The sequence below is a fragment of the Cololabis saira genome, chromosome 8, assembly GCF_033807715.1.
Source record: "Cololabis saira isolate AMF1-May2022 chromosome 8, fColSai1.1, whole genome shotgun sequence".
Classification (NCBI taxonomy): domain Eukaryota; kingdom Metazoa; phylum Chordata; class Actinopteri; order Beloniformes; family Belonidae; genus Cololabis; species Cololabis saira.
In genome coordinates this window covers 23,656,506-23,674,714 of record NC_084594.1, presented here as the reverse complement: position 1 = coordinate 23,674,714, position 18,209 = coordinate 23,656,506, and the positions used below count along the sequence as shown (strand labels likewise).

The 18,209-nt window shown below is 37.8% G+C and overlaps 3 protein-coding genes across 5 annotated transcripts; 1 reads left to right on the top strand and 2 right to left on the bottom strand.

The window, feature by feature from the left end:
- Window positions 1-818: 818 nt before the first annotated feature.
- On the bottom strand, window positions 819-2,438 carry rbp7b (retinol binding protein 7b, cellular). Its single transcript, XM_061728538.1, has 4 exons — window positions 2,277-2,438; window positions 1,889-2,067; window positions 1,643-1,744; window positions 819-972 (listed from the first exon to the last, which is right to left on the bottom strand). The coding sequence occupies exons 1-4, from the start codon at window positions 2,347-2,349 to the stop codon at window positions 919-921; spliced, it is 408 nt and encodes a 135-aa protein (XP_061584522.1). The 5' UTR covers window positions 2,350-2,438; the 3' UTR covers window positions 819-918.
- A 375-nt stretch (window positions 2,439-2,813) lies between these two features.
- Window positions 2,814-4,007, top strand: LOC133449396 (uncharacterized). Its single transcript, XM_061728537.1, has 6 exons — window positions 2,814-2,905; window positions 2,983-3,045; window positions 3,145-3,224; window positions 3,304-3,434; window positions 3,521-3,587; window positions 3,678-4,007. The coding sequence occupies exons 1-6, from the start codon at window positions 2,817-2,819 to the stop codon at window positions 3,755-3,757; spliced, it is 510 nt and encodes a 169-aa protein (XP_061584521.1). The 5' UTR covers window positions 2,814-2,816; the 3' UTR covers window positions 3,758-4,007.
- A 491-nt stretch (window positions 4,008-4,498) lies between these two features.
- On the bottom strand, window positions 4,499-17,641 carry h6pd (hexose-6-phosphate dehydrogenase (glucose 1-dehydrogenase)). Of its 3 annotated transcripts, none has more exons than XM_061727322.1 (5): window positions 17,598-17,641; window positions 8,585-9,251; window positions 7,746-7,863; window positions 7,391-7,660; window positions 4,499-6,771 (listed from the first exon to the last, which is right to left on the bottom strand). In XM_061727322.1, exons 2-5 carry the CDS (start codon window positions 9,227-9,229, stop codon window positions 5,426-5,428), a joined length of 2,379 nt encoding a protein of 792 aa, XP_061583306.1. In that variant the 5' UTR covers window positions 9,230-9,251; window positions 17,598-17,641; the 3' UTR covers window positions 4,499-5,425. The 3 variants fall into 3 exon arrangements, with proteins under 3 accessions (XP_061583306.1, XP_061583307.1, XP_061583305.1); XM_061727323.1 differs by lacking the exon at window positions 17,598-17,641 and adding an exon at window positions 12,016-12,067; XM_061727321.1 differs by lacking the exon at window positions 17,598-17,641 and adding an exon at window positions 10,014-10,074.
- Window positions 17,642-18,209: the final 568 nt, after the last annotated feature.

The window sequence follows — 18,209 nt, the reverse complement described above, 5'->3', positions numbered from 1 at the left end:
ATCTCTTGGTAGCAATGTAACATTTTACTTTTATTTAATTATTATTAATAATAATGATAATAATCACATGTAAATATGAACGCCTGTGATTTCATTTAAGCCCTTAGATGCTGACGGACTGTGAGTCGTGCTTTAATATTTCTTGTATATATGTGTATAGGTTTACCTAATCATAATAAATCACTGAATAATATGATAAGACTTAATACCTATCTCTTAATTTACAATGCAAATGTATTTGCAATATCTTTCATTCACTGCAACGTGCAATTATGTAAATATCCATCTGTAAATATCCGTCTGTTATTTTTTGTATTTCTTATTATTTATTTTTCTTCTTATTATTATTATTATTATGGTATATACCAGTTTACTGTTTATAGTGTGTTATTATTACTGTGTTATTACTATTTCTATTGATGCCTCTTGTTTTTGCACTATCCCCTTTGCTGCTGTAAACTGCAAATTTCCCCTCTGTGGGACTATTAAAGGATTATCTTATCTTATCTTATCTTATCTTATCTTATGATGCATTTTAAAACAAAAATGATCCTCCCACAGTCTAAAACATTAATGATTCAAAGGGATTCAAATACACAGAATGTAAAAAAAAAACAAAAACAAATTCGTCTTACATTATTGATTCTCTTTTATTATTTTATTGAATTTGAAAATAATTGGGGATCCCATTTTGGTGCATGAAATGCTTCAAGATAGCAGGTAAAAATCAGTCAGTGTTCTTGTTATTCGTATTCTTAGGTTAAGCAATACCTCTATGTTGATGCTTAAATGTTGGTAAATAAAACAAGAAAAAAACATCAACAACACTGCATTCTTTATTAAATGTGCAGCAAACAGCATGCAACGCATTTCATTCACAGAAATAATACACATGAAATGGTTTTTAAAAAGGTGAGATCACTGAGTCTTTTTAAAGATTTGCTTGCAGACTTGATCTTCACAAGTGAGTTCCTAAAGAGAGAAACAAAATCACATAAAAAAAAGAAACGTTAAAAAAAAGCATTCCAAGTGTTTTATAGCAGCAATTAGTACCTTATATTATCTTACTGGGTTTGGGTTACAAATACACTTCAATATCGATTCACGTGATGATAAAAAATTTTCATAATTCAATTCTATCTCATTTAAACAGCATTTATTACAATAAAAATTGTCTCTCGGTGCTTTCCAGAGATCTATAGCATGACATCTGAGTAAATATGAAAGAAACAATGACAGGTAAAAACTCCCCTAGCAGGAGAAAAACCTGTAAGCCAAACATTAGCAAGGAAAAACTCGCTTTAGGAGGGAAGAAAGCTTGAGCAGGACCTGGCCCATAAAGGGGGGGGGGGGGCTTCCTGCCCAAAGACCAGTTGGGTGGAGGGAGGTAGAAAAAAAAGGGAGGATGAAGTACAAAGAGAGGAAGGGCACAAATGTATTTTCAATATTACATGAGACAAAATATAGTATATTGGTAGTCATTATCTGTTAGTGGACAAACTAAGAGTTCAAAGTACTTATATCATGACTGATACAGGGTTATTTAATGTACTACAGAGATGAGTATACATTATGTCTGACAAGTCAAGAGTCTTCTGAATTTTCTGAGTAGCCAGTAAGAATAAAATCTGTAGAAACATACCAGATGAAGCTCGTCTCCCTGAATCCAGTGAGTCCAGCCCCTGTTTCTCTTTTCTCCTTTCTGAATACCCACCAGTTTATCATTTTCCCAGTTGATAGTAGTCTGGCAAGGAACCAACAGTAAATAAGAATATTGCAAATATTATCTGAAATTGCTCTTTACAAAAAAAAAAAAAGTCACGTGTGGCAGTGCTCAAAAACTTTAATAAATGGGTCTACTTGGAGACTTAAATTTAGATTTTCTTACCTTGCAGGTCCGATTGTCCATGCCTTTTGTTACCTCCTTGAACTCCTCTCCAATTTTGAAAGAAAACTCATAATTTCTGAATGAGGTGAAAGTTCCGATGGTGAAACAGTCTCCGTCTTGCTTGATCACCTTCTGAGGCTTCAGCAGTCTGGCAATCTTCCGCGTTGCAAAGTCGATGCCTGCATGTCAAGAAAGACCTTAAGTTTACTCTGATAGATCCTTCTTTGTTCTTCTCGATGAGCAGATAAATTACTATTCTTCTCTATGATAAGAAGTTAAATGAGTGAACACATACTGTACATTTCTAGATGTTGCTGTATTCCAAATGAGTGTTACTCCACACAATGCTTGGAGGTAGAAAGCATGTCCAAGAGATAGTTAGACTTACCGAGTGCGACCATGTAACCCTCAAAGTTGACATTGCTGACAACGTCCCATGTCCCACTGTAGTCGACGCCCATGTTTGGATGTTAGTTGTGACTCTTTGGAAGCTTCAGGAGTGAACAGAACCAAAGCTCATGTGTGGGATGTTTTAATATGAGTCTATGTGGGGCAAAAGTGATGCGTCTCTTGTCCCAGTTTTTCTTTGGGGGGGACATACAGTATGTACAAGAGGAATGCTGGAGAGGGGAGTGGGACTTTTTTTTTCTTAATTTGTTTTTACATAATGTGAGGAAATGATCTTGTTCCTGATAAAGCCTTGCAGGATGCAACACCTTTCTAGGGTATAGTGCACAAGTCGGAGGCAACCTTTGACCAAAAGCACAACGGCCTAATCATCTGGCTTTGTCTTTAGTGGAAATGTTCAGCTTTCAAGGGAACGCAATATGCAGTAAAGTCTCAGGGCTTGGAAGCAGTGAAATACAATCCTTCCTCAGGGTAAATGCAGCCACCAGCTCCGGTGTTTCACCACATTAGTCTGCTCTGGATGTTCAACAATCCAATGTTTCTTTACATGTTAATCTTCTTGGCGTATCGCAGCAGCAGACGGATACCACAGAAACAGAGGTTAAAACTGTAAGTACTGCCCAGGGCAGACAAATAATAACTATTCAAGCTGCCATGTTGATGCTTTATTCATTTCTCATCCGCAGTCAAATAGTGAATGCAGTGTTCACAGTAATTGTTCTGGTCCCTCAGCTCTACGTGATGGGAAGGTAACCAGGCTGCATGCCGTGGCATCAAGCCATACAGGTCATGGGCTACTTGCACAAGGGGGAACGTATAAATAACAATGGTGTTTGTTTTGATTCAAGTCCCAAATCCTCAAGATACTGCCGGCAGCCTCTTCTGAACAACCTATCGGCCTCTGTTGCCTTGTCCCTCGTTGCTTCAGGTGAGTCCCATCAGATCACTGATATATATCAGAAATGTAGTGATAAAAAAACGCTGAAGAAACGTTTCCTCTCTTAAAGGATTTTCGGTGGCATTCACATTGATAGACCCAGCTCCTCAAAGTTTTTGGGCCTTTTATCATGTGTTCGGGCTGTTTTCATGTGGACATGGATTATGCACTGCCATTCTAACTCTCACTGCAGCATCATGTGTAAGAAAAATTGGAAAAACCAGTGCTATTCATAAGGGGGAAAAAAAAACACATTATTTCCATCCAGATATCTTTTATTTTGACAGGCTAAAACCACTCCAGAGCTGTACTACGTATCCCTAACTCTTACAGTCGCCTCTATTTTCAGTGCAGGTGTGTTACACCTCTGTGCATTGTAATAGTCACAGATTACATGCTAAACTGTACAGTTTGAAGGAGTAACACCTGTTTATGTCTGTCCAGGTTTCTTCATGGTGAGAGGAGGATTGCAGTTAACCAACAGGCGGTCTGTGACTGAGACGAGCGGAAACAACGAGGGCTAAAACGGTCCAGCTGTCCCCACACCGACACCTAATACTGCACGTTTAAACTATTCATGAGGTTTCTGTACCAGCAGCAGCTGCTCTCTATAAACCATGAAGAAAAGCAGCGAGTTCATCCATCTCACGTTTTATAAGCTTCCTGCAGAAAAGCAGATGTTTTGTCCAGTGTACCATTTCATGAAGCCATTGATCCAAGTAGGCTAATGAATATGTAGTTTACACATTAGAGTAAACTATATATTGTATAACACTAAGCCAAGAAAAATAGATTAAATGACAAATGGTGGTAAATCAGAATGAGAGAAATGATCAGTTTTTCTTTTTCTTAAATGTTTCCCTGAGTGAACAATGAAAAGTTATTTTTTATAGCAGATTCAGTTTTAATGTCATACTATAAATATTTGTGGATACATGGAGAAGACTGACTTTTATAAATGACGATCAATTCATTAACAATTATTCAGTGTCACCAAGCTTTTATTCAAATACACTCTTTACAGATTACAGTTCATCCCATTTGAAATTATAAACACACACACACGCACGCACACACGCACAAAAACCCTTTCAGACAATTAATGCAGCCTTGAAGGAATGTCAGAATTTTTTTTTTTTTTTAATATATTTCCTTCTAATTCCTGAAGCACCAATATTTTACATTCATTAAATATATGTGCTGCATAGAAATGTATCTTCCTTATAAGTAAAAAATTATTTTTTTGGCACCACCTACCATTCTACTAATTCCTAACATCACTTTAATCAGGTCTCCGTCAATCAACAATGGGAAATATATAATCAAAAAATTGCAGCTTTTCCTGGACACTGCACGCAGTTTCTGCAAGAACACCTGAGATATGATAGAATTCACATTTACAAACATGCTGGAATTGTCGTAGGAAAACCAGCATTTGTGCTTGGTGGAACTGTCTTTCAGCTGCAGATATTTAAAATGTCACATACGGCATCCTCTGTAAACTTGGAGACATGTATGCTCCACATAGCTGTCCAGATTTCCATGCATTTGAAGCTCAACTGGACTGATTCATGTCATATAAAGTCTAGCTATGCATTCACATGAGGTTTCATCTTTAATAAAAATGTACAAAAAAAAGAACCCCAACCGTTGTCAGTTAGAAACTGCGAATATTTGACATTTCTGCAGTTAAATTTTAAACAATTGTACCAGAAACCCATCAGCTTGAAAGGTCGGAGTTGTGGTAACAGTGTAATGGAGCCAAAATCCTTGGCATTGATTCCTTTTGCTGGAAAACTTCAAATTCACCATATAAGCATTGCTAGTTGACTCTACAGGAGTCCTTTCAGCATAGGAACTTTCAAACCACAAACTTCCCAGAATCCCAATTTCCCCTCAAGTCCACCACAAAGGACTATTTCAAACAGATTTCCACTGTTCTACTTCATTCTGACTGCTCTTAAAGACTTCTTTGTCTTTGCAAATGCAGTTGTGGTTGGGAATACATGAAAAACCAGGAGGATTTATTTATTTATTTTTTTTTTTAAATCCAGCAGCAGTTTTAAGTTTATTTGATTTATAGTTAAAAAGTTAAAGCTTGAAAGCTTCTGGTCCTCTCCATATACACATCACTTTTCACCAGTTAAAAACATCTGCAAAGTCTGAGTGAAAATAAGAAACATACAGAACCCTTATCCTAAAAGTGCATCGTAGTCGATATACCAAACGAGCTTCCCATTAGCAGGTTTCACCCCGGTAACGGGATATTTGTCTGGGTTGTCCTTCACTCGGCTCAGCTGTGTTATCAGCTCATGCTTGCCTTTGCCCATCACCAGCAGAGCAACCCTGCGGGCTCGGTTAATGGCATTTAAAGTGAGGCTCATGCGCTGGTGAGGCTTGACGGGGCTCTCGGTGACGGCCACCAGGCGCTCCCCGACTTCCCCCAGTTTCCCGCCAGGGAAAAGAGACGCCGTGTGGCCGTCGTAGCCGACGCCGAGTAGTACGAAGTGGAAGCTGGATCCGTTGACTTGTTGGCTGAGCTCGTTCTCGTACAGCAGCGCTCCTCCATCTTCCTCTACACAAAGACGCTGGTTGAGCTGCACTGGCATGGGGTGGATGTTGTAGTAGGGTATCCTCACGTGCTGCAGTAGGTTCTCATGCAAGTTGTAGAAGTTAGACTCCAGTTCAGTCAGCGGCACGCATCGCTCATCCACCATCCAGACATGCGTGTCCCTCCAGGGGAAGGAGAAGTGGTGCAGGGCCAACCTGTGGAAAAGCGCCAGAGGTGTCGACCCTCCGGAGAGAGCAAGGTGGAAAACGCCGCCTTCGTGCACCGCTGCCTCTGCCGCTTCCTGCATATCTCTAGCTAGTGTCTCGACCAGCTCCTCGGTCCAAGCTGACACCATGTCAGCGCTGCGAAATTTGCCCTGCATCACCTGGAAACTGTTTGCAGACTCACCCCCCATCTGATCAGGGCTGATCAGCACCACCTCGCTGTTATAACTAATCTCTTTTCCTTTCAGATGGACATCTAACATGCCTCCGTTCTCAGCACCGCCGGGATAGATGCGGGGGAAAGAACTCACTAGGCTACTAAGAAGTGGCGTCCATAAAGACCAAGACGCCAGCAGGTTTTCAGTACTTATGAAGTTATTCCTACGTCCAGAAAAGATGTGAGAGATGAGCTCTGCGTAAGCCTCCTTCTCTACCGCTGGGGTTTGCACGTAGTAGTCTGACAGCGGCAAACCTAAAACACTGACGTCTGTGTGCTCCGTCACCTCTTTCCAGTCGCTGTCCGTGACAGTTGGCCTGAATAAGTTTTTGCTGACGAGGATTCCTGGATACTGAAGGCTGCCGTGCCCAAAATAGAAAACCACCTGCTTGGGCCTGCAGTGAACATTGTCGTCGTTCTGGAGGCAAAAGATGTCGTTCTTGAAAAGGACACGTGCGTATCCCACCCGCTCATCTAACATCTTCCCAGAGATCAGGAGAATGGGCACGCCTTCATACTGCGCGTCATCGATGTGAGCCAGAACAGCTGAAACACAGTCACACGGAGGCATCACAATCTGAGCTTTTAACTACTGATCAATGAGGAATATACCGTATTTTCTGGACTATAAGCCGCACCTGTATATAAGCCGCATCAGCTCTATTTAAAAAAAAAAAAAACAATAAAAAAAGATATATAAGCCGCATACGCTCTATTTAAAAAAAAAAGATATGCAAGCCGCAGATATTTATGTTGTTAGATTAGATATTTACTACATGTACAGAAGGATTTTGAACTGTAAATGATGTACATGTTTGTACCTAAATAGATCCTTTCCTAACAGTGTCTTTTAACACGGCAGCAACTTTGCTGATTAAAACTGGACAGAACCAAGAGAAAATAACCGGTATTTATTTATCTATTTATCTGTTTGAAATCTGCTTCTACCTACTTCTATCTGCTAAAGAAGAAGTAGCGTATTCTTCTTTGCATTTATTTTGTCTTAGTTTTTATTCTAATTCCGGTTAGCATTCCCCCTAGCGGTGGAAGAAAAATCCACAGAATAGCCGCACCTTTGTATAAGCCGCATGGTTCAAAACCTAGGAAAAAAGTAGCGGCTTATAGTCCAGAAAATACGGTACATAAAACAAAGCATGGTGTTCACCTGCAAATGTGGGTGTCAGGCTAACGTGGTCTTTAGTCTTATTCAGCTCCTGCTGTACCTCGGATTTGTATGCTTGATACTGTCCGACGACAGCTTGATTCTTTCCTAACGGCAACAGGGAGCTGAGGATCTGCAGTTTTTTTTCAACAACTTCTTCACCGCTGCTCATATTCACAGGAAGCTTCATAGTCAACAAGGTCATGACCTCGGTCAGGTGGTTCTGCAGTACATCTCTGATCACGCCGTACTGGTCGTAGAAAGGGATACGGCCTTTGGGGATGAAATCAGAGGAAAAGGGAAAGCGTGAAGTCTCCATTTAGGATTTTACAAGCGGGGTTATGAAAGTTTTCCTTACCTTTAACATCCAGGATTTCTTTCAAAACAATCTCTATTCGCTCAATCTTGTGCCGGTTCCAGATGGGATCCAGAAATTTTCTGTTCTCCATTCTGAATGGAAGTATCTTTGACACCACCTTTTTTTTCCACAGAAGAAGAACAGAAAATCAAACGCTTCAAACTGCAAAAGTGAATTAAACATGGTGTCTAGGTAGGGCTGGGCGATATGGACCAAAAGTCATATCTCGATATTTTCTAGCTAAATGGCGATACTCGATATATATCTCGATATTTTTTTCTGTGCCTTAATTGGGGTTTCCCCCAAAGCATTATAGCATAGCATCTCTGTTAGCTTCATTTTTTTCTGAGGCAAACCCTTAAAAAAACAGTCAGTTTTAATACAAAGCCTCGTGCCAAATGTTACACAGGTACATTTATTAACAGAGGTCTGCACAATATCAAAATGTATAAAACAAATGAAATAAAAATAAACTGCCTGCATATATAGAATAAAAATGCTTCTTGAATAAAATAAAACAAATATCCCTTTCCTGCATAACAATTAAATTAAAATACACTGTAAAATTAATACAATGTAGACAGTAACAGGCAGACTTTTCCACTGAGGTTGACAGTTGTGCAAATTACAAAACATTTGTGCAAATCTCAAATAAAACATTCAAGTCAATTTGTCACAAAATAAGCTATATCAAAATCATTAAAAAAATATATATATATATATTTTTTTTTTTTATATCGATAAACGATATTGTCTCGTACCATATCGTGTTTGAAAATATATCGATATATATTAAAATCTCGATATATCGCCCAGCCCTATGTCTAGGTTTCTCTTACCTGCTTCCCCAAGTAGTGGTCAATTTTGTACATTTCCTCATTCTTTAATGAGCTCCCAAGTTCAGATGCTAGGACCTGAGCACTCCTGTAGTCATGTCCAAAAGGTTTCTCCAGCACCACCCTCACCCAGGCACCACTGGCTGGCCTGCAACTGCTGTTAATCTTCTCAGCAATATCTGCATATGCAAAAGCTGGAACAGAGAGGTAAAAGAGTCTCCCTTGCTCCGTCATTCCCTCCTGCTGAAGCTGTTGCTCGATGTGCCTGGCGAGCTCCTGGTAGTCCTCTGTAGTTTTCAGCTGCTGATACTGCGAGACCCTCAGGAACTGATCTTTCAGCACGGCACAGCGCTCCTTTGATACGTCCTTTGGGCAAGAAGTTGCCTTCAGGATCTCGAAGAAGACCGGCTTGGCCTTTTCAGCAGGCGACAGTCCTCCGCCATAAAAGGAAAAGCTGTTGCCAACACCGACCTGGTTGACGTACAGCTGAAAAAATCCCTGCCACAGATATTTCTTTGCCAGGTCTCCTGTGCCTCCCACTATGATCACAGAAACATGTCCAGGTCTCTGTGGCTCCTCTCTCTCCTCGCCACTTCCTCTGTGGACACACAGGGTGACCAGAAGCAGGAAAACTGTCCACAACATCATCTGGTCCTAAATGTCCAAAACCCTGTACAGACACAGCAATAAGAAGCATAACTCAGGAGTTAAAATATCGATTGACTCAGTGTGTGGATATAAATACTTGCATATGCTAGTACAGGACTGTCTCAGAAAATTAGAATATTGTGATTTTCTGTAATGCAATTACAAAAACAAAAATGTCATACATTCTGGATTCATTACAAATCAACTGAAATATTGCAAGCCTTTTATTATTTTAATATTGCTGATCATGGCTTACAGTTTAAGAAAACTCAAATATCCTATCTCAAAAAATTAGAATATTCTGGGAATCTTAATCTTAAACTGTAAACCATAATCAGCAATATTAAAATAATAAAAGGCTTGCAATATTTCAGTTGATTTGTAATGAATCCAGAATGTATGACATTTTAGTTTTTTTTAAATTGCATTACAGAAAATAAAGAACTTTATCACAATATTCTAATTTTCTGAGACAGTCCTGTAAATATGATAGTTTGTTGTCCAAAGATTATCAGCTGTATAATCTAATAATACAGGGTGACTCAGCTGATATTTTTATCTCTAAATAATGACTAATTTTCTGCACAAACAAACCGAAATGAAGAATGATCTGAGAAGTTAATGCAGACATAAGTGAAGCATTTGCAGTTCTTCACTTTAGCAAAATGCCCAAATACAATACCAGGTAACACAAACTCCAAGCAATGACTTCAATGACATGCTACACATTTTTGCTGTATTTAACGTATACAATAAATACATTTCCAAAGATTAAATGGTTTACTTATCAAAGTCCCAAAGCCCCAGATTTTTAAGAGTCCCGCGAGAGCCAGCGACACCGTCTTGAGTGTAGTGACGACTAGATATTGGTGGGTGTACGGCGGGGGTGTAGACTTTGGACTTTGCTTGGGGGCGTTGAGCTCCTGGTGTAAGAGCAGGACTGTTGACTGTTCTGGGGAAATCTTTCCAACTTATTCATGATTTTACAAATAAAGAAAGTACTTTGTTGAGCAAGATGGGAAACGATAAACTAAAAAAAGCACATGGTAAGTAAACCACACCATTTATCATTTAGTGGCAATGGTACATTTTCATGGTATCTATGTTCTACTAAGTTCTTTACAATAAGTTTCTCATTCACCCACTCACACACACGGTACTTATATCAAACAGTCATGTGAAAAATAAAGTGTGCCCTCTTTCATTACGTAAATTTATGTATCAGTGTATAATTTAAAAAACCCATCTGACCCATAACATAATTTCATATTATGTAAAATGCAACGTCAGATGCACAGCAGCACATAACATAATAACAGTGTCTTTATTTAACCTGAGTGCATTGTTCCACAGTGAGAAAGATCATTCCCATTACTAACAAGTGGAGAACATTTAAGACAGGGTAATCCCTGGTCATGCTTAGACTCTTTTTGTATGTTGATATTCGTGATATTAACATTGGTGACTTTTACAGAAATGCTGGAAGAGTATGTTTTGTTTGGAGAGTTGCCAGGAGAAAGCCTCTTCAATCGCAAAATAATACGGCAAAGTTGTTTTGTTTTTCAGAAGTGCATCTGAATATATTTCAAGACTTCTGAAATAAAGTCCTATAGAGCAACAAGACTAAAGTAAGGTGCTTAGCTATAATAAGTTTGCTGAAAACCAAATGAAACTTTTTTTAGCATTAACACAGCAAAGGGCTGATAATTTGATGGCTTGTTTTGCAGTCAAAGAACCTGGGTACCATGAAGCCCTCGAGTTGAATATGAACTCCTTCTTATGTCAAAGTTCTCAAGTCAAAAGCAAGAGACACTTCCAACAGTTAAAACTTGGCTGAAACTGGAGCATTCAACAAGGACACTGATCCCAAACACACCAGCAAATCTGCATAGTGGCTGCAAAAGCAAAAAATACAACGGGCCTGCAATGACCAAATCAAAGTTCAGCCGTCACCCTGAGGGAAATGCTGTAGCAGGAAGAGAACTGTGCATAAACACACTGCCCACAAACTTTAATGAACCGATGCAACAATGCACAGAAGAAAGGGCCAAAATTCCTCCACAATGATGCGCTAGACTGATGAGAACCTCCACAAAGTGATTACTTTAAGTTATGGCCGCCAAAGGATATTTGACAAGTGTCTGAATCGTGGAGATGCCGAAAGAGTTTCTCTCACACCTTCTGCATTTTACTTGGTCTTTTTAAAATAAACTTTGACAAAGTGTAATATGTCACGTGTCATTAATCATGTGATGTTGTATAAACATTATCATAAGACCTGTTAAAAAGTAGATCGTTATTTCAAGTTATGACACATAAAACACAAGTTGCACTAATTGTTTCATAAAACGTATGCAGCGTTTTTGTGTCTACAAACAAATAACCACAATGATGATCAATCCAATGAACATCTAGCAGGAAAATAACCACTTTTCTATTTGTTTTCTAAGAAAAAAAAAAAAGAGTTCAATAATATGCTATCGAGTTCTGTTAAGAGTTTTATTTGCTATATTTATATTATAATAAGGAGAGATGGAAAGCACTGGTCCACGGACATTGAGTATTTAGTCACTTTATGATGTGCTGACTAAAAGGTCTGGATAACCTCTAGTGAACCAGAAAAAATGATTTTAAATACTAATATAAGATAAAGGTAAGAGTTCCTCAGGGAAATATCCAGTTACAGTATAAAAAGACAAGCCTCTCACAGGCAGAGCAAAATCAAATAATTTTTTCCAGACATGGAAAATAAATTCCATGTTAAGTCAAAATTGTGAGATACAGACCTCAAACCAAATAAACATATTTCCAGCTTATAACCTTCCTTTTGTCCATGGTCTAAATGAGATTTCTGCTTCAGGTAAAAGAAAAAAATAGATCTTTAAATTCCCAATATAAAAGAGACAGCAAAAGCACAAGAAAACAATCTGCGCCGCTTCACATTCACAAGATGTCTGAGAAGAATAACTCTTTAAAGTAGTCCTGTTCCCCTCCCTGCAATATGCAAATGGAGAACAGACACGTCGTTTATTCATTGTCTCAATGAAGTTTTGGATAATCAAAGCTTTCAATTATGTTTGCTGTTTGAAAAACCAGGTGTATACACAAGGGATCCAAGTTTGAAATTGGAAATTTTCAGCTGCATGGCATTATACAACAACTTCCAATGAACGCCATGATGTAAAAAAAATAAAATAAAAACCCTGAATAATGAAAGAACAGTTTTTATTTGCCACATTATCAAGGGAGACTTGACCCATACAATGAGACATATTTTATGGCTGAGCGCAACATCTGGACTCCCAGAAACTGTCATGTTTACACAGTGACAATCCAAACAGCAAAGGCCACTTTATGACTGGTTCAACAACGGCTGAATTTCAAACTCCTTTATTATTGATGGCTGCAATAAAAAAAAGAAAAAAGAAAAGAGGTTTATGATCAACATCATCCTTAAATGTACACAGAACGGCTGGGAAACGCCTCACCAGCTATCTCACTGTTGTCATCCTTTTCTACAGTTCAGAAAGAGATACACCTTTGTAAAATGTCAGAATAATTAGGGATATTATTTTAACAGAACTTTCTTCAAAATCAGTTGCCACAGTAAAACACTTTTTGTACGACATGAGCTGAAAGGTCACACAAGGAGAAAGCCCCCTGAAGCAGAACCACCATAAAAAGTCAGATTACAGTCTGCAGCTGAGTGTAAAATTGAATGCTGCACGTCTAGATGGGATCATGAGGAATAGTTAGAGCTTGGGGGTGAATGGGTCTTCCATATGGGCAATAGCCCAAGAACTCCTTTTAAGGTGGTTGAAGGATGACAAAGTGAAGAGCAAGGGTCCCCATCACAAGCCCCTTGACCTCAAGCATAATTCTAACTTGTGGGAAAAGCTGCGAAAGCATGTGCACAAATTTGACTCAACTACACCAGTTGTGTCAGGAGAAAAATGGGCCAGAATTCCAGTAAGAGATTAAGAGGAGTTTGTGGAGGGTTACACTGTTAAACTGACCAAGCTTGTACAAACATCATAAAAAAGTTTAAATTAAATAAATCATCAAAAAAATACTCCTGTGCATGTTTGACTTATTGACATCTGAGGTTATTTTTATATGGATTCAGATATACAAAACAGTATATTACACCACGTCACTAAACTAAACTGCAAAAGTAGCCTACTAGAAAACTGATTTTAGTAGCAATGACTTGAAGTACTAGTTTTCTGAACAACATTACTGCACAGCCCTGTGGAGAAATTTTGGACCGTTCCCCTTTAAAATGTCATGTGATTTTTTTAATACGTTTTGGCTTATCTATCTTAGATCATCCATCTTATCTTTCAATTGCTTTAATGTTTAGAATTTGTCTCGGCCATCAAACATTTCTTTGGAGCTATTCAAAAACTTTTTTTGTTTCAACATCATGGGATGTTGTTTGAGGTTTTCTTTTTTCCATATGTGCCAATCACGTAGCACCAAATCTTTAAATTGAGTTTTTCTTTTTTCTTTTTGTAAAGATGACTGTATATCCCTCTGGACATACCTGTACATATTTATATCTTAGTGTAATGCGAATGCTGTTTCCTTCTTGCAAAAAAGGAGGGTTCCCCATTTCAAGCATGGTCACATTATCCAGAGTAAATTACCCTTGTGTGTAATGGATGCTTGTCTAATGATATAACAGTTATATTCATGAGTATAGTGTGCATACTGAAGAGATCCTTTCACATCCCATTTGTCTTTGGGGACAAATTTTTCACAGTCACGCGTTCAAATACAACTCCAGGGATGTTAAAACTTTTCTCTAAATTAAAACTGATGAGCCCACTGATCTATAATCCATTGTGACTTATAACCAAGCCAACTGCCCTTAGTTCAAACCACACAATTTTGAAGAAAATGACTGTGAACTACAGATCTGGAATACTAACCTCCTAAAGTTGGATAAGCTATTAGTGTTATCTTCAGTTAGACAATGAGGGAAAGTGGGGTCCTCCAAGTTTATCACCATCAGAGAGATGAACAGCTGATGAGGAGTAAAGGTACACATGGGACATCTCCTGAACAAACCAATATAATATGGCTAATCATATAAGATATTAACAACCAACAACTGAAAATATTCTGTTTAACTCAGTAGCACTTGGGTTCTTAAAGTCTTATTGCATATTTTTAAAGTTTTGTACAAATGATTATTTCTAGTTCTACACCAGCATATGTGAATCTTCTTGCCATGTAGGTTCTTATAGATTGAGATATCTTCATGGTCTCTGAACAATCATCAATCTCAACTCTTTCATACATGTAATGATCTGGACCACAAGTGTATCAGTTATAGAGCATTATACACTAAAGTAACTGCAGTATTTATACATTCACAACCTTGAGACTCACTCATGTCTTGCCAAACTGATCTCATCAATATCCTTCTGTATCCTTCTTAATTGTAGGTAAACAGTATAACTATTTAGGTATTAGCTAAGTCTGAATCATTAAGATGTATTTTGGACAACAAACTTTTTTCTAATATTAGATTAGATCTTTATTAGTCATTGTTATATAACAACGAAATTAAAAGTGCAATCAGTCGGTGCTAAAAAATAAATAGATGAATACTATGGTATATAAAACATGCATACAACATAAAATAAAACAAACAACTGATTAAAACCAAAAAATTATTAAAAATAGCTACACATGCACACAATCCCTCATATCAGTTACAGTTTATTTTTGAGTAGATTGAGTTTTGTTACAGCTGTAGGATAAAAACTGTCTCTAAAACGGGTTGTTCTTGTTTTTATTGCTCTGTACCGTCTACCTGAGGGCAACAGTGCAAACGGAGAGTGCCCAGGGTGAGAAGTGTCCTTTGTGATCCGTTTTACCTTTTTAATACAGCAGTTGTTGTCCAAGTCCTATATAGTTCTTAAAACTAAGAATTTCCCTGATTTGTTTGTCTATACCCCAGAAACTGAGGACTGCTGTGATTTCACTGTTCTGCACTGACAGGGCCTCTTTTGGCTCCTACCTTGGAGTAAGTCCTCACTGTGCAAGTAGGAAGGTTTCTGTGATGTTACTGTATATAGTTGAGTTGAATGTGCATGAAACGCACCAACAAAAAACATGTATTACAGTCACATCCATCTGGACCAGAGCTTAAAATAAAATCACTACACCAAGAACTGAGGATGCTTCAAGAACCTGCAGAGGTTTTTAAAAAGTATTACAATGATAATCTGAAGAAAGGGATGCATAATAATTTTAAATCATCAATTTAAAATTGTGAGTAAATGAACCTGGAACAGTTGAGCTGTTGAATCAGTTCTACAGAGGCAACTATTTAAAACACACGTGATTCAGTCAAAGTTAAACAAGGCTGCTGCATTTCATTTAACTGTTCAATTCTGCTCCTCCAAACAAATGTTATAGCCATGCAGCCCCCGATCACGCTGCCAACCAACACGCTTATATAAACACATTAGCTTGACTTGGCCAAAAGTAGCTGATAGTTGATAAAAGGGAAGATAATAGCGATAAAACTATAAATGTAACAGTCAGGGGTGCAGATCCGATGTCAGGATTGGGGGGGACACCAACGTGATTTTAATTTTTTATTTTTTGCCAATATGCAACTCATACCATGCCATAGATTGGTAAAGGCTCGCCAAAAAATACTGCACAGGGAATCATTTATTGAGCTTACCTTTCTTGTTTATTTGTCCTAAACAGCCAACAGTGTGTGTCACTGCTTACTTAACTTTTATTCGTAAATCATAATTTTAAGGGTTTTGGGCATGTAGTGTCTACTCATCTCAAATTCTTCTCACCATCTTCCTTTTATCCTATGGGACTACTTTATGCACGGTCAATTGATATATGGATGAAATATGGAGCCCTAAACAAGTTGTTTAAACTAACTGATCATGTTTTAACATAGTTATGGTGGTAAACAGTTCTAAAAAAAAAGGACCCATTGCTAAGAGCACAATAAACACAGCACAAGTTGACCCAACATCAAATTTATTTACATAAATGTCCATGTTCATTTATGGAATTACTCTGTCTATTTGAATTGATTATTCTATTATTTAATACATATAAAATAACTACAAATGCAAATCAGAACAACATGATCGATTTCAGTTATTATACACTGCAAAAACTCAAAATCTTAACAAGAATATTTGTCTTATTTCTAGTTTAAATGTCTAATTTTTAGTCAGAAAAATCTCATTACATTTAAGACAAGACTCAAAAACTCAAAAAACAACAATTTTCATCTGTTTCAAGTAGATTTTCACTTAAAATAAGTAGACTTTTTTTTTGCTTGTAATGAGAAGATAAATCTTGTCCCACTGGCAGATTTTTCTACTTATTTCAATTGAAAATGTACTTGAAACAGGTGAAAATGTTCAAATAAGTTATTTTTCTGACGATGACTCTTGTTTTAAGTGTAATGAGACTAAAAATGAGACATTTTAACTAGAAATAAGACAAATATTCCTGGTAAGATTTTGAGTTTTTGCAGTGCATTTGAAAAATGTCCAGTTTTCTTGACCACACAGTAAAGATAAGCTACATAGCAGACTTCTGTGATGAGTATTTGCTGGGAGTGTTGATTGATACTCTAGTTAAGTACTGTGACTCATAACCTTGCCATACCTTAGCTTCGACTGAATTGACGCCGCTGCCCTGGAAGAAGAGATCCTGTATCTTAATAGGCTAACTCTTCTTGTCTGTATAAATCTTCTTAATTGTATCTAGACAACTCATGGATAATACAACTTGACAATAACTTACTTATTTATATTGGGGGGGACAATTCATGTTTTTCAGAAATTGGGGGGGGCATGTCCCCCCGGTCCCCCCCGGGATCTGCACCCATGATAATAGATAAAACTATAAATGTAACAGATAAGCGAGCGCTGAACAGGTGGACCAGCTGTCACACCACAACGTCGTGGGTGAAGATAAAGGCTGATTTATGGTTCCGCGTTGCACCAACGCAGACCCTACAGCGTACGGTGCGCGTCGCCGCGTAACCTACGCCGTATGCTCCGCGTCGATTTAACTCTTAATTCAGGCTTAACGTACCTTCATGGATAGTTTTTACAAACTCGTTTATTGATATCATATTTTCATAAATGATGTAGCTTATTTGGGATGAAAGTCAAATACACGACACCTGCTAGCTGTCAAACTTCACTTCCGCTATGAACCCGGGATATAATCTTTTTCCGTAATATTATACTGTAGCGTTGTTAGATGGTCAGAGGACTGAACTGCAAAAATTAAAAAAATAAAATAAAAAAAACATTTAACAGCAACTTACAAACTTGATGAAAGTGAAGCGGTGGATACGCACCTGGCCGGCGCTGCACACGCCATCAACTTCCTGGTCCAGTCACGTGACCCGCTCCTGCTCCAAACACGAGGAGGATGTGGGGATTTTTTTTTCCTTCTGACTCATATCTACTCTAATATTTTGATTATGTTATGTCTCTGTGATACATTTAAAAATGTATTACATTTTTCAAAGTAGGATTTAGGATCCGTTGCCTTGTTTTTGTTAATAAATCCTTCAATAAATAGACAAAATAATTTTATTATAGGATATTTTCAGGAGTAGGCTAGATTTTAAAATCCCAATTATCTAAGTCAATAATTAATTCATCATTTAATAATGTCATTTTAAAATAGAAAATACATGTTAAAATACATGTTAAAAAATGAGAAATAGGTAACCACATTTACTAATTCATTGAGGAATGCAATATCTATTCAGTCATTTAAAATGGTAATTCCGTTTCCAATTCTGTTTCCTTTTCTCTGCTATAGCGTCTCCATTTACCGTTTCCATGCCACTTTCACCCTTGAGCAAAGAAAAGCGGGCTAAACAATGCAAATAAGGTCCTTTAATGGAACAAAGTGCTCTGCATGGTTGGTCATACAATGACTAATCAGATTTATGTAAGCT